Genomic DNA, 16,640 nt, shown 5'->3' with positions numbered 1-16,640 from the left:
AGATGACGCCTAATGCGACACAAATCTCACTCTCACCAGATAAACGACCTCTCCCCTCACAGGTACCCATTTTACCCGTGGGTGGAGAGAAGGTGAAGTCTCTTGCTCCAGGACACAAGTGTCACAATTGGGATTCGAACCCACATCCCAATAAACCACTAGAACTTGAGTCTGATGCTCTTAGCCGCTAGGCCACGGCACCCTGAAATAGCACCGTGTAATGGTTTGGCGTAATATGCTGCCAATCAAATCAGGAACACTGGGGCGAACCCAATCTCTTATTGACTACCCAGCATAAACAGTGACAATTGACATTTTGAATCGTGTAATACTAGACTTTATTAAGAATTATTTCTAAACATATTGATCAACATCCTTTCTTATAACATTCAGTAATAATTAAATACCTATCACATGACATCCAACCTAGCAGGTTCTTATTTCAGATTCAATATAAGCATTTGTCCAGCTACTCGTTGTATGTAAACAAATTAACATATTTATCAATATTCTTTCCAATATGTTTATCAATATTCTTTCTAATATTCATCAATAATAATTAAGGCACATGAGATCCAACCTAGCAGATCTTATTTCAGAAACAACTTGGATATTATACAAAAAATAAAAGTGTACTTTAATATACTTTGCAATTTACACAAAATAATGATATAAGCAGTTGGCCAGCTAATTGTTATTATGTAAACAAATAATAACACAGAGTTGAATGGGTAAACGATTTTCAAAACATCTACAATATTTCAACAAGATTTCGCTTTTGAAGCAAATTTACAAAAACTTAATTAGAACTAAAAAAATTCTTTTAAAAATCTTACTCTTTGCATTTCAATCTTCTGTCTGTCTTCTACTATCTCCTTTTTTATAGAAAACCAGCCTCTCTTTTTGTAGAAAAACCTTTTATAAAAATAATTCTTTTGCTAGAAATGATTTCTCTTAAAAAGTTACTTTTCAACTCTATCTTCTTTATATCATTAAGCAATTCACAAAAAGTATTGTGAAGTTGGCTGACTAAAGATTAAAGGCCTTTTCGGAATCAATTGATCATCAAAGTTGCGAGAGAACAATAGAGAAAAAAACACATAATAACACAGAGTTGAATAATAACACAGAGTTGAATGGGTAAACGATTTTCAAAACATCTACAATATTTCAACAAGATTTCGCTTTTGAAGCAAATTTACAAAAACTTAATTAGAACTAAAAAAAATTCTTTTAAAAATCTTACTCTTTGCATTTCAATCTTCTGTCTGTCTTCTATCTCCTTTTTTATAGAAAACCAGCCTCTCTTTTTGTAGAAAAAACTTTTATAAAAATAATTCTTTTGCTAGAAATGATTTCTCTTTAAAAGTTACTTTTCAACTCTATCTTCTTTATATCATTAAGCAATTCATAAAAAGTATTGTGAAGTTGGCCGACTAAAGATTAAAGGCCTTTTCGGAATCAATTGATCATCAAAGTTGCGAGAGAACAATAGAGGAAAAAACACATAATAACACAGAGTTGAATAATAACACAGAGTTGAATGGGTAAACGATTTTCAAAACATCTACAATATTTCAACAAGATTTCGCTTTTGAAGCAAATTTACAAAAACTTAATTAGAACTAAAAAAAATTCTTTTAAAAATCTTACTCTTTGCATTTCAATCTTCTGTTTGTCTTCTACTATCTCCTTTTTTATAGAAAACCAGCCTCTCTTTTTATAAAAATAATTCTTTTGCTAGAAATGATTTCTCTTTAAAAGTTACTTTTCAACTCTATCTTCTTTATATCATTAAGCAATTCATAAAAAGTATTGTGAAGTTGGCCGACTAAAGATTAAAGGCCTTTTCGGAATCAATTGATCATCAAAGTTGCGAGAGAACAATAGAGGAAAAAACACCCTCGTTGCACAACAGAGTGGGTTTCTTTGCGGATAAAAAACAATAAAAGACTTCATCAGGCCTGAAGCCTCAAGTTTATGAGTAAGAAATTACCCCTTTCTCAAAAACTATATGACTTCAGAGGGAGCCATTTCTTACAATGTTTTATACTATCAACAGCTCTCCATTGCTTGTTACCAACTAAGGTTTTAATAAACTACTTTAAGTGTCCTTACGATGACTCAAGCAAGCAAACATTGAGACCAATTAAGAAATCACCCCGCAGTTGTTAATTTACTAACAAGAAGTCCCCTCGAAGTCCCGGCGAATTTCCTACCTTCCGTGCAGGTTGTAATTAAAAAGCAAGACAGTTCTCTTCAGAACTGAGAAGTCTCCCGAATTCCGAAAATCTACTCTGCGATAGTAGAGACGTCTCCTGAATTCCGAAAAATCAACTTTGCAATTGTAGAATAAAAAGTAAGACAAGTTCTCAAAAGAACATAATCTACCCAGCAAGTAGATACACACATGCTGTTACTGCAAACCAAATATATATATATACCTCACCATGCTACCTCAAATCTCCATACTCTAATAATTATTGCCTCAAATCCCATATAATCTAAGTGTGGTTACTGAAAGTTCTGTTCGACTGACATTTCTAAGGCAGACTAATACAAGCTTTGACGACCCTTCCAATACACAGACCTCCTTGCTCATACCCTTCAATCAAACCGAACGCATTGGAGGCAGAATGAATATCCCCAAAGATTTCATAAATATTATTGAAAAGGATGAGCAAAACGTCTAGGGTGTCGATAACAAACTTCACGCAATTCCCTTCCGTGCAGGAGAGCAGATCCTTTATAAACTTCTCCAGGGCTTTTACGATGTCGGTTTTGAGGCAAGCAATCAGGGTATCCTTGACATCAATGAGGGCCGTTCCGAACAGTTGGAGTCCTTTATACAACTGGAAAAAGAGAAAGTGGGTTTTACAATAAGACTCCTTATCATTAGCTATGTCTCAGATCAATGCACAGTGGACAATATTTTGATTTATTCTAGGGAAAATCTGTGCTGGGCACCACAATGTATTTAACTCGGAGTGCTGGGCAAAAATTGTGAGTCCTAGGTAGGCATGCCCAGCACCGCCCACCCTGGCTACAATACTGATCCTCACCTGTCCTTCCTCAAAAGCTTTGAAAGACTTTCTGAACGCGGCAACGGTCTTGTTCCCATCCTCCACGCACTCTTTGAAGTTGGTGTTCTTAGAGCCCAGACCGAGGAATATTCCCCGGTAGACCTGCACCCAAGCCTCCTCATGACTGCCATTGTAGTATTCCACACCTACACACACAAAATTAAAATCCTAAATCTTAGGTTTGGGTATTTTTTGAACGACTCAAAACACAACTGCCCACAGATTAACATTTAACTTAGACACAGTTTAAAGATAATGGTGGTAGCAAGCTTCCCTGAAAATATGACTTGCTGAGGTGCTGTAGTTTTGGGAAATGAATAAAACAATTTCAAGGATTTGTTTTTGAATGCTCAGTTTTATACTTACTTTTGTTGAGGACACTGACAAACTGTCGGTTGACTAGGTAGCGTACATCATATCTGCCGTTTGGTAACAGGGATGCCATCTTAACACTTCCTTCATGTACAGCTGAGCTTTTTGGATTCTGTTCCCCTTGGACATACCTGCCAAACAACAACATTTTTTCATTATTGTAAACTGGCATGGAGGCAATTGCCTTTGTTGCCTCCGTTAAGTATCAAGCCTGGAGTAACTCTTACAGAATTAATATTTCTTAAAAAAACTCACACAAAATCCACATATTGGTCATTGTTGGTGCCTGCTGGGTAAATACCAATCCAGTCCATATTGGTTGCTTCATCAAGAGGGACCGACCACGATGCTGTGAGACTGGCTCCTGATGCCACCCTCCCAGGTTCTACAGTCAGTGACCTATATTGTTCTATCACAGCCACCTACAATGTGTACAGGGATAAAAACATTTTTGAATCGGCGATAAGTTTCACTCTGAAAGTACCACCCCCTCACAAAAACGACTCCCCTGTGTATGGCGTCAGCGTCACATGCTCAAGAACCGCCCCAACATGCTCATCAACAATAATGAAGCTCAAGGTCATAAGTGTCAAGACCCGAACTCAAACCCACACTCTGCTGATCAAGAATACCAGCTTGAGTGTGGTGCTCTTAAAGGCAGTGGACACTATTGGTAATTGTCAAAGACCAGTCTTCTCACTTGGTGTATATCAACATATGCATAAAATAACAATTCTGTGAACAATTTTGCTCGATTGGTTGTCGGAGTTGCAAGATAACTATGAAAAAAAAACCACCCCTGTCACAAGAAGTTGCGTGCTTTTAGATGCTTGGTTTCGAGACCTCAAATTCTAAACTTGAGGTCTCGAAATCAAATTCGTGGAAAACTACTTCTTTCTTTGAAAACTACGCCACTTCAGAAGGAGCCGTTTCTCACAATGTTTTATACTATCAACCTCTCCCCATTACTCGTTACCAAGTAAGATTTTATGCTGATAATTATTTTGAGTAATTACCAATAGTGTCCACTGCCTTTAACCAACCCTCGGCCACAACACTACACATTCAAATCGGCAGACATACAGTTTTGCACATACTCACTGCTCCTTCTCTTCACCTTTTGCAGCACAGGCTCACAATGCATTACTTACATGTCCATCCTTGCCTAAACCAAACACAGTCCACCACAACTTGTCCTCACTGGTGACGTATGGTTTAGTGACGATAGGCTGAGTAGGGTTGGCTCTAGGTACCTTGTCCCATGCGATCCATCCAGCTCCACGCTGAGACTGCCAAGAATACCACAATCTGAAGAAGCAAATTAAGAACAAAATCATTGGGGCACAACTCCATTAGCCATTTAGAGTTATGGTGGACACTAATTCAAATATGTTCGGTTGAACAACCATGTGTGAAAGAAAACATTATTGGTTTTCTTCACGGTGCATCGGCTACATTAAGGCTGAGGGCACGCTATGGAATGCGAGGCATTGTGTTCAGGGTGTGGCGTAGGTAAGGTGACTTCACGTTGGTTCGGCACAGGGTATACAGCTAATTAGGGAAGAATTATAATTGTGCACTGCTTAGTTTAGGTAAATCTGTCTATAATTGTAGTCATGGTGTTCGCCGCCATATCTAGAAAAGGCTAATAGAACCTGTTCAAAATACATCAGAAACTTTTCTTGAAATGCATATTACAAAAAATAAAACCACTCTTTATTTCTGACCCCCATGAGAGAAAAATTCAAACTGGTGGGATTGGAACCTACAACCTTTGCAATTCTAGAGCAGTGTCATACCAACTAGACCACTGAGATTGCCGGTTGCTAGAGGCAGTTTGAATCATGTTTTAGCAGCGACTACTGCAATGATTTAATTCATGCATTGCGGATAAAGAATATTCATTTCGGTTTTACCCAAAGAACTTGGGAAAGTACTAATTAGTAGGCCTATACAGTGCTAACACACATCGGTGTATATGGGTAAAACAAAAATGAATATTCTTTATCCCTGGTGCAAACTTAACAAACATCTATTATTAAACAAACAATCCTAAATCATCAAAATTATCAAGAACACTAACACTCCACTTGTGTCTACGGCAAACAGCTCTCCACCATGATGAGTATTCGTGCCTGGCGCGATGACGTTAGCGCCCTCTGTAGGCGGCATTTTACTGCTGAGGTCATACCACAAGCCCCAGGTACACCAGCCCCAAAGATCGTCCACCTTGTCACATGTCGTCTGCCAAATCTGTTTGACCACTCCGTCTGCTCCAAGCGCGAAGACTTGAAGAAAGCCATTGAAGAAGTTCTGAGACATCACTATGGCAACAGGACGACTCGTCTTTGTTTGTTTTGGTGCCCAGTCACCTGCAACAGACACACAAACAATAATTTACATAAACTCAAACAAAAGCCAAACACAGGGAGGATAACTTTCCGTATGGCGCCACCACTTTTTCACTCATTTTTACAAAAATGGATATATCAATCAGGTAAATTAGATACTATATTATTTTATTTCGAATGAAAAAGTGGTGGCGCCATACGGAAACTTTTCCCACAGGGATTTCAGAGAACTTTGGCATAGGTGGGTATTCTTTACCAACTATAGGGCCAATCCCGACTATATTCATTCACAGTGAGTAGTAGGGATTCATGTCATGGCAAAAAGTTGCTACCCACAGACATAAAGAAGCAATAGACGGACAGCAGTCTAGAGAAATCAACGTCTGGATACTGTTATTTTGACAGCACCCGACTATATCCCAAACCGTGGGCAAACTTCTGTGAAAACACAAGAGAAAAAACGTGTAAAGCAATTGGCGAGTGGGGAGATGATCATTATGTTTTTATTTTCCTTTTTGAAGATTAAAAAACGGTAAAGTATAAAAAGGGTTTGTTTTTGCTTTTTCCCTTTAGAAGACTAAAAAAGTCGGTTAAGGGTAAAGGGTTTGTTTTTGCTTTTTCCTTATGAAGATTTTAAAACGGTTAAGGGTAAAGGGTTTGTTTCAAACCAAAACAATATCAAGCTTTTCGCTGTGCTCCTTTTTTGTTCTCGAGATTTGTCCTTATCGGAATATTGGTCGTATTATATTGACAAATTTCTAGAAAAAAAAGGCGCACCATGCCCCAGTTACCGGGTCTAGTTTAGCAGGTAGATTCAAACTTTCTTACCCATGACTCTCCAGCCTGCCCACACCTCATCATTTCTTTGCCATGTTCGATGAACGAAACCATCACTCATGACGGCAAACGCTTCAAAATAACCACTGAAAGGATTATAAATGGGCGTAGCATCGGAAAAAAGATAGGGCGTGGCATCACCGATTCTCTCCCAACGCAAGAATTTCTTTTTGATTCCCTTACACCAGAAAAGGGTAGACTTATGGGAGATAGTACGAGCAAATACCACAATCTGGTTCTTGTAGATCCCCACACTGACCGAGTCAAGTCCATTCAATGTCGCTCCCTCTTCGAAGGCCAGTTTGGATGTTGAGATGCGGGTCCAATTGCCGAAGTTGAACGCTTTTGTTCCAGGTAGTTGTTGCATCGTGTACACTTGGCCATCAGAAGCTTGGGCGAAAAGCTGGATTTGATTTTCGCTGGAATGCAAACCAACCGGGTTTGAAACCACCTTGAGGCCCATGGGTGCTCCCAAGTCAACCCATGATCGTACGAGAGGGAGATTCGGTGAGGTGACATTGCTGTATAGCAATGTACCATCCGATGTGTAGAAAGCTACTGGTGTGTTGTCTTTGTCGAGGAGATTTTTAGTCACAAACAATCGCCTGTCAATTTCTTCTGTGCCGTTCGTTGTTGGAACCTTAGAGCCTATCCCCTTCGCCAACATTGGGAGAAATAGGAGCAGAATTCGAAACCACGCCATTTCTCAAATAAAAGGGGGTTTCCGGCTTATAATTCAACACGATTGATATGACAGTAGTAAACAAAACAACACTTCCAGCACGACGTGTGATGGCGATGTGTACAAAATCGTACAATCAACTAGTGGTTGCCTCTCAGAGGGCGGAGCGAACCCCACTCCCTTTTTAAAATGTAAAAAGAACAAGGAAAACGAACCTTGCCCCCTTTATCCCCTCCCAAATCTTTGTAAGGAAACCAAAACGAACCGATTCCCGTTCCTATCTCAGTTTTCAAATTTTTGAAAAGGAAAAAGCAAAAAGCAAACCCTTTTCCTTTTACCGTTTTGGAATCCACACGGACGGAAAAGAAAAAACGAAACCCTTTACCGGCGATCGTGTTATATATGGAACGCCAAACAGGCAATTAAAAAACGGGTTTGTTTTTCCTTTTTCCTTTTGAAGATAAAAAACGGTAATGGGTAAAGGGGTTGTTTAAACACGCTCGGCCACTCAAGGTTTTCAACTTGATTTTCATGCGTGTATAATAATGGACGTTTGGAAAAAAATAAGTTTGAAATTATTGTGAGTTGAATTTAAAAGAAAAGAGTAAAATTTGGCAGTTAGAGAAATCCCCTTCTTAGCCATTAGGTTTTTTGGGGGGTATACGTTTAGGCTATTCTTAATATTTTTCTCATGAATCCCTTCTGTAATAATAGGGCGGCTATCAATGTTCGAGCGCCGAGGAGGGCCTATTAATGGCTATTAATGAGAGATAGTTCTAAATTTGCCTATCACTTTTTAATTTATTCATCTGCCTTTAGCTTCTTTAGGGAACCACGTTGAGCTTCGTGGCCCCCGGGGCTGGATGTGTCTGCATGTTCCGTTTTTAAGTGGTTTATTCGTGCGAATAAGACAGTCGGCTTTGAACATATATTCCATGGATTGTGTTATTTCTAAGTATTTTAACCTTTTACCGCAATTTGGCAAGGGGGTATTTTGGATACGTACTTGAAGTCATGGTGCGAAGTAGTTTGAGAAATTGGACGTGAAGTAAACGTTTTAGATTAATTATTCACTTTATGCAAATGTTTAGTAAAGATTTGCATAAAGTGAATAATTATTTTAAAACGTTTATTTCATGAACAAGTCCGATTTCCTATCCCACCATGACTTCAACTACGTACCCGAAACACCACCCCCTTCGCAAAATTGTGAGAAACGATAAAATAATTTACAGCTGAAAACATTCAGCCCGGGAGCCACGAATAACAAAATGGCTCTCTAAAAAAGCTAAAGACAGATAGAATAATTGACCACGAGTAAATCACTCTTGTAGACAATGATTATCCTTAGAAATGAACATGCTCTAAAATTGGAAAACTCTGGGACAAGGATGTTTGTTTGATCTTAAATGTTTTGAAACCCCTTTTGTAAATCTACGCCCGAATGTGAAACTACTGAAAGCTGGTGTATACGCGGACGCACGATGGTCGCAAGGGCGATAGATAAACGCGTGACGCAGTTTAAAGAGGAAGCCGACGCATAAGCGACCAATGAAAAGGCTTTCCACCCCGCGCGGCCAAAACAAGCGTCTGCGTAAGTTTCGTGATCGGAGATGGGCACAAATTCTTAATTTTTTACAAGTAACATGACCTGAGGTCAAGTTTAAATATCGGTTTTTCTTCGTTATTATGTTGACTTTATTTTTACTTCTATATATGTTGTTAATTAGTATTACATTTTTAACAACATATGTCATTTTTATGGTCATAAACTATATTAAACTAAAGTAATGGACGAAACAAAATCTCCCCAACGTAAAACTCCATAAGGTTGGGACCACAATGCTCCCGGAAGTTCAAATCTGCACGAGACTTGCACAGTCTATGCCCACTCCACAAGCAGGGCACTGGGGGCTGACATGAGCCGGCCCGTCAAAGCTAAACGAACGCACCCATAGAGTTAAATAACTAGATCGGCCGCGCGTACATACGCGCCATTGCTTGTGTAGAACAAGTTTTGTTTCGCCATGGACGCGGTTAAAATTTCACGTTCGAAATGTTACGCGCGAAAATGAACGCGGGAGGCCTTGGACGCGCTAAATGTCACGTGCTGATGGCAAAAAGTATCGTGCTGACGGCAACGCACAGAAAATGTACACTGGCGGCCCCCATGCCAGAACCCGCGTATGTATGCGCGGCCGATCTAGTTATTCTATTCTATATCTATGCGCCCGGCACGCACGGGCGCGCGCGTTTCAGAGAGCGTGAATTTAATTTGAACTACGATTCGTCACACGCGCGTGCTTTTCGGTCTGCCATTGACTGAGATTCAAACCATACCCACGTTGTGTATGTGTAATTCGGCCTTGATTTTTGGTGCAAAAAAAAAGAACTTGTCTCCCTGAGCCACTATTTATTCTTTGACTATGCTCGTGACTGACGAAGAAAACACGATGGAAATATTAAAGTTTACATCCAGAACACCCTGAAACGACGGTTGACTGTATTCTGCAATAGTTTGACTAGTCAAAAAGGGTCTGCTATTGTTGAACTTGAACTTTTTAGTACGGTGTGGACACAGCTACAATTTTGTATACGCTGTGGACACAGCTAGCGCCTATCAGTGCGGGATATTTGAACGGGTTCTTCCGGCATGGCGTCCCTGGTGACCAGTAGGTCTACGTCGCTGCTGCTGCAACTAATCGTTCCACTGACTGTGATGGGAGTTTATATTGGTAAGATCTTTTATTTTACAATATATATATTGTAATACATATTTTTGGTATTGCGTGTCTTGCAAAATTAGAAACAAAACCCAGTCCAATCTATCAACTAAATTAGACGACGCGTCTTCAAGAAAACCTTGACACCACTTTTAATACTTGCTGCTCATTTTGATTCCGCAACAAACTAATCACAATGTGTGTAAAATGGGTTAAAGAGGCAAAAATAAGGTTTTGAGGCAATTTGCTAAAACATAATCTCAGAATCAGATGGAATTTTCCTGGGAAATTTCGAAACGGTACTTTGTTTATTCAAAGTAACTTTTGATCATCTGTATCATCCTTCATTTTCTGTTGTTTTTTGGTCCTCGTTTTATCTTCTTACAGCAAGCGGATCCAGAGTGACTTCTATCTCACCGACCTCCGGCAGTTTGGCTGGGGCAACTCGCTTGACAATTTTCGGGGAAGGTAAGGCGAAGTTTTTATTGATAGGCCCTAAATAAAATGTTAAAACTATCAGAAATGCGATTTCAATAACAGTTAGTTTCTTGGGCACGGGATTTAATGTGTAACAATGTGTTTGCTACGTACTATTTTTTAAGGATGATTATGTTTTGTTTCGGTCCTCAGATTTTTCTCCAGATCCTTTTAGTTTTGGAGCTGGTAACGAAGATAAAGGCAACTTGGTGTTCCTAAGAACCAAGTTCACCACCATCGAGTGCGATGTTTTACCTTACTATAGTAACAAGGAACAGATCGCTTGCGAAACGAGGTAACGTCTAAACTGTATTGTCTCCATTCACAAGTTAGTTTGGTATATTGTTTGCGCGCATTTTAAAGAATCGTAAATTGTCTTAGTCTTCAGGTCAAGGAGGCTCATTCTTTCGTACAGCTTATGCATTTGAGATTAAGCTTTTATGAGATGAATTGGCTGCCGTAAAACAAAAAATCTAGGGGAACTTGCCTATGTTTAAAGCTTTAAAAAATATATAAAAGGTTCCTGGTGTGTATAAATTTTACATTTCCCCCTCTAATTTATGTTCTTTTCTGCAGGTCTGTGGGCGAAGAGGGCAAATACACTATCTACGTCGTCGTAGATGGGACACCAGTGGAGTCTTACTGCGCGTGCCCTTTCAACGTATGTGTCATTGTTCTGTCCCAGAGGCTTTTATCATTCAATATATAAAGAACTCACCCCGCGGTAGTGAAGTTAACAACGATAAGTCCCATCGATCCACTATAAAAGCAAAAGTATAATCCCGGCCGAGTCTTCTACCTTTATTGTAAAAAGCATGAAAGCTCTTTTCAGAAATGAGAAGTCTCCCGAATTTGGAAAACTGAAAATAATCCTATTAATACGGAACACCTTCTTTCGGCTTTTCGTTGCCAACCATTCTGTGTTCTCATGCAAATTTGAAGGGACAAAAAAATGAAGATGGAATAACTTTGCTTTGATTTTTCTAATTTCTAACAGTATAAAGACAGCAACACTCCCACCATAGATTCCATCAAACCTTCAAGTGGGTTGCCAGGTATGGTTCTAGCGTTTCTCGTTCTATTTGGAAAGAAAGGCTGTATTTTTGCTTTCACTTTATAGAGGCGACTTTTGGTGGTTTCATTTATTGCCCATGAATAAGTTCGTCCAGTGAATGTTGCGGGAGGTGCGGTTCGCACTATTGCACTGTCGCCAGAAACCAGGGCCCTAATTTCATAGCGCTGCTAAGCACACACAACAAATTTGCTTAGCATGAAATTTCTCGCTTGAACCCCCCCCCCCCAAACAGGAATGCCGAACCAAATTTCCACAGCTGAATACCATCAAAGAAAGTAACATGCAACAAGTGTACATTTTGTTAGTAATCCTGTTTTTATCAAGGAAGAAATTTCATGCTAAATAAATGTTGGTGCTTAGCAGCTCCATGAAATTAGGCCCATATGGATGTGACATTCTTGATGAAAATTACCTTGCCGGTTTTGTTTTGTCTTCTGAAAAATGGAATCTGTGTTCAGCTGAAACTTTCACAAGTGAACGGCGTAATTTTCTTGATAATTACAGCCGTCGATTTCACCAAACTCTTCCTAACTTAAGATTAATCTTAGGACTTAGGACGAGTCCCAACCCTGCACTGTAGCATGCAGACCTTAAGATTAATCCAAGTAAGGACGAGTTACTCGTCCTAACTCGAGATATGATTAATCCTAGCGTTTCATGCCAGCATTACGTTTGACAAAACCATGCCAACCACCCTACCTTAAGTTTAACTAAAAGAAAAACTAGTTAAACTGTACGATACCTCTTATTTCACGTTGTGCTTTCATAAGTTTTTAAAATACTGCTGTTGTAAATTTACGTGCAATTCGGCTGATGCCGTGATGTAAATGTCTATAAGATAAGAAACCAACATTGCTAATAGTAATAAAACATCTCATTGATGATATCAGGAGCGCATGTTGTGATTGATGGTAGAATCATAACCGATGTTTATGATCCGAGTAAAGCACTGGAGGACGAAGACGGGGAATATGAAGGCAAAAGACAAATTATCAGGTAAAGTTTAATCACTCACAACATTAATGGCAATAATAAAGCATACATTTTTAGTAGCTTCTGATAGCATCAACCGTTTTTGAGAAAATGTCACTTCAAAGTTATGTCGTTATCTAAAACAAAAGAATTGTGGTGCCCCAAACCATTATGTTGCCGATGCTATATTCAGAGCACGAATTCGAAACTTCATGTCCTATCGACATGTTAAATTGGGGTCCACTATCTGGCGGAACTGCACAACAAACTTTGTCCACACAAATAGAAATAAAACCACTTCCAACCCATTATTCAACAACATTGGATAAAATGTGTTACTTTGTAAGACATTTTCGTGGTAAAGTAAACGGGAACTTGCGTTTATTCGGAACTTGGAAAGTGTATAAGAAAGTAATCTTGGCCAACGGGATAGACCGGCATACAGCGGCGCCCTACTAAGTACTAGCAGACGACGCAGTAGTGTTTGTTTATTCCCACAATGCATTTCACTTAAAATGGCAGCGCCCTGGTGCGCGAAAAGGGTCTGCGGTAAGTGAACAAATCCACCCTGTTTTACTTATTTTAAGCTGCGATATCATTGAATTAAAGCATGCATTTGGTATCTTTATTAATTGAAGTATATTTAACCCCACTAAATCATGCGATCATGATTTCGTGTTTGCAATATTCATTTCTAGTTAGAAAGATGGCCCATCCATCCAGTCCAACCAGTGCAGTGCAAATGAGTTAGCATCGTAAACGTAACGCGTTGGATGGATGGACCACTACTGACTCACTGACTCGTGTTCTTGGGCCCAATTTCATGAAAACCTGTCAGCAGATATAAACTGGAAAAGTTTCCGTATGGCGCCACACCACTTGTTCATTCTTTACGAAATAATATAGTATCTATTTACCTCAATGAGATGTCCCTTTTTGTAAAAAAGAAAAGGGTGAAAAAGTGGTGGCGCCCTACGGAAAGTTATCCGATATACTTGCTAAGCACAGAAAAATCTTGCCAAATAGAAAATTCTTAACAGTTAAAACTTCATTGTTGCAACTGGTGGCCCACCACTAGCCTTCTTTTGCTGAAATCATTCAATTAACTTAAAGGTTTAATAAGTGGACAGTGGTAATTCAGTTGTTTGTTCTCTGTGTTTCAGAATCTTTTGGGGAAATTACCAGTGTGACCCATTCGATCCTGAGACTAATGAATTGTAAGTCAAGTATTGAACAACTGTATAAGAAATATAAACACTTTATCTTGAAGCTGTCAAAGTAAGTGAAGTATTCTACTACTAGTAAATAGTATGACTCTGATGAGCAAGGAGCTGTCTTTAGAGTTAGCCCACCTTGTTGGAATATTATGTGCTGGTCTCTTAACTACAACTGTAAATGATGTGACAAACATTTTGAGAGAGCCACAACAGCCCATTAAGGAAGGTGGATTGTCTAAGTATTTTTTGGTAGCCCAATGCAATGCTGTGAATCTAGACGCATACTTCTAGAAACTATAAGGCTCCCCCGTGAGCTGGAGCCTTAAAGTTTCTAGAAGTACTACACATATTGTATACCCTAGACCCAGTATCTGGGGAGCTGTTCTCCTAGAACCCCAGATATTTTTTTGAGTTATTGATGCACTATGAAATGTATTTGAATTTGCTATGATTTTCCAACCACCAGCCACAAAAAATGCCCACAAATTATAAAAAGAGCTAAACATTAGCTTGAAATCATCTGCTTCTCAATATGTCTTAAGCTGCAACATCAGGCATTTAATTGTATTCACAATTATTCTATGTGCTCCAAATTTACTTTGAAGTCCACATTCTGAGAAATCATTCCTCATTTTGCAGTCTTTGGACTCTCTGTAATATAGTCTTGTGCCCTGGGCCAAATAAATTTCATAAAGCCTGTAAGCACAAAAATTTGCTTAGCATGAAATTTCTTCCTTAATAAAAACAGGATTTCGAACCAAATTGTCACGTGATTTACAGGATAAGCAAACAACAGCTGAATGCCAGTAACAAGCAAAATGCAACAAATTAAAATTTTGTTGATAATCTTGTTTTTATCAAGGAATAAATTTCATGCTAAGCAAATTTTTGTGCTTACAGGTTTTATGAAATTGGGCCCTGCCGACAACGTCATATGGTTGTGTCAGGTTTGCTGCTGTTGCATAAACCTTTTTTTCACATTTCCTTCCTGAAGGTACAATATTGCCTTGGATAGAGTGAGTTCCAAAGATGGAATCATTGAGTGTGTTCCTAAAGGGACATTTATTGGTAAGTAATTGTGAAATTGTTGACTAGTTTTTTGTGTGATATCAATTTGTCAAAATATAAAGAATTTTGATTCTAGTGGTTAGGTTTAATTTTCATGAGTGTCACCATTTTGCGGTTTTTGATTCAATTCAAACTCACATGTATTTCAGGGATGAGATTGTTCAGACTTTTGGCTGAATTCAGACTTTTTATGTCGGCCTGGTGAAGAAAATCAGACAATATTTGTTTCCACAAATAAAGAAATCCATAGTATTGGTCTACTTCTCTAGTGCTTTGGATACAGTTTCCAAAAGCTCCTTGGAATCTATAACCCCAGGGGTTACCAAACGGTAGAAATGGCATCATTTCAACATACCTTTGAATTTGTATCCAAATTTCAGACTTTTTCGTTAGTAATGACTCTCACCCCTGGTATTTCCATACTTCATACCGTTTAAAGAAGTATGGAGGCATCATCTAGAAGCCTGCTTCTATCTACCAATTCAAAAGCAGTTTTGTTTCAAAGTCTTTGTTGTTTGCTATTTTAGGGACCCAAGCAGTTTTCTCAATTACTTACAAACCATACTTGGCCTGAACATCTGACTTCACACTTGGAGGCTCATGAATTTTGCCAGAGATCTGCTGTTGAACCCACGTACATAATCACCTTTGACCTTGCATCATTTCACATGTCCTCCATGGTTCTGGAGATCCACAGTTAAATCTGACAGACATGTGTATACATAAACCAGTACCTGTCCTAATCCTTGCAGATAAGGACAGGGGAGTAGGGGACCAGTCTTCGCTTTTCCTGACAAAGTCTACATTCTTATAAACATTTTAAAGACACTGGACACTATTGGTAATAGACCCTTCCCATGAAATATGTAAATTGCACGTAGCGCGTGCGCACTAACGTTTTGGTTGGCAAAATGAGGGAACATCGCGCTGTTTTGTACACGGCTAATGGGTGTGTGACGCAGTGCACAACTCTATGGCGTTTGCCAACCAACAGGGTCTGTAATTAGCATATTTCATGGGAAGGGTCCATTGTCACTCACTGTCACTCACTGTCACCTCACTTGTTGTATCTCAACATGCATAAAGTAACAAACCTGTCAAAATTTGAGCAGGTTTGGTCGTCGAAGTTGCAAGATAACTTTGAAAGAAAAAACACCATTGTCACACGAAGTTGTGTACTTTCGGATGCTTGATTTTGAGACCTCAAATTCTAAATCTGAGGTCTCAAAATCAAATTCGTTGAAAATTACTTATTTCTCAAAAACTGTGTCACTTTAGAGGGAGCCGTTTTTCACAATGTTTTATACTATCAACCTCTCCTCATAACTCGTTACCAAGTGAGGTTTGATGCTAATAATTATTTTGAGTAATTACCGATAGTGGCCACTGCCTTTAACAAACTTCTAAATTATAACTTTCCTGTTTACAGCATCTCAAAGGATTGCTTTCATTATCTCTGATGAGTATGGCCGTTCTAAGACTGACAATGACGCCCTCCTTGTTAGTGGCAAGAGTAAACTGTACCACTATCAAACCCATGCTGGTGAGTGTCTTTACCTTTCAGTATTAGAGGGTTGATGTTTCATTAAAAGCACTGCTAATTTTCTTTGTTTAAAGAACATTCTTAAATAGAAATTCTTTGAGGTCAATGTCAATTTTGTTTCACAAAAAAGTCTGCTTACTGAACAGCCCATAAGCACAGCTTCTTATCCCTAAGAAGTTATGAAGATAATCTGCTATTCTGTGGGTATATTTTTTTGATTGGTCTATTTTGTTTGTTTCC

The 16,640-nt window shown here is 38.9% G+C and overlaps 2 protein-coding genes across 2 annotated transcripts in view; one reads left to right on the top strand and one right to left on the bottom strand.

Annotated features, from left to right (window-relative positions):
- Positions 1-2,019: 2,019 nt before the first annotated feature.
- Positions 2,020-7,431, bottom strand: LOC117294846. Its single transcript, XM_033777383.1, has 7 exons — positions 6,635-7,431; positions 5,539-5,827; positions 4,607-4,763; positions 3,711-3,877; positions 3,450-3,586; positions 3,063-3,229; positions 2,020-2,852 (listed from the first exon to the last, which is right to left on the bottom strand). The coding sequence occupies exons 1-7, from the start codon at positions 7,344-7,346 to the stop codon at positions 2,544-2,546; spliced, it is 1,938 nt and encodes a 645-aa protein (XP_033633274.1). The 5' UTR covers positions 7,347-7,431; the 3' UTR covers positions 2,020-2,543.
- Positions 7,432-12,480: 5,049 nt separating this feature from the next.
- Positions 12,481-16,640, top strand: part of LOC117294297 (fibrocystin-L-like) — a 66,226-nt gene continuing 62,066 nt past the window's right edge. Inside the window, exons 1-5 of the mRNA XM_033776658.1 lie at positions 12,481-12,596; positions 13,095-13,121; positions 13,736-13,789; positions 14,784-14,857; positions 16,287-16,400. Coding sequence (XP_033632549.1) covers positions 12,481-12,596; positions 13,095-13,121; positions 13,736-13,789; positions 14,784-14,857; positions 16,287-16,400 — 385 coding nt within the window. The remainder of the gene's footprint in view (positions 12,597-13,094; positions 13,122-13,735; positions 13,790-14,783; positions 14,858-16,286; positions 16,401-16,640) is intronic.

Source organism: Asterias rubens, chromosome 9, assembly GCF_902459465.1.
Source record: "Asterias rubens chromosome 9, eAstRub1.3, whole genome shotgun sequence".
In the NCBI taxonomy this organism is placed as follows: domain Eukaryota; kingdom Metazoa; phylum Echinodermata; class Asteroidea; order Forcipulatida; family Asteriidae; genus Asterias; species Asterias rubens.
Note: the sequence above shows the minus strand (reverse complement) of the source record. Positions and strands in the feature narration are given on the sequence as shown.

Coding starts and splice junctions, on each gene's coding strand:
- LOC117294846 (XM_033777383.1), bottom strand. CDS start 7,346: ATGGCGTGGTTTCGAATTCTGCTCCTATTTCTCCCAATGTTGGCGAAG. Junction 4,764..5,538: donor GCCGTAGACACAAGTGGAGT/GTTAGTGTTCTT, acceptor TTGCTTCTTCAG/ATTGTGGTATTCTTGGCAGT. Junction 3,230..3,449: donor TGTCAGTGTCCTCAACAAAA/GTAAGTATAAAA, acceptor TTGTGTGTGTAG/GTGTGGAATACTACAATGGC.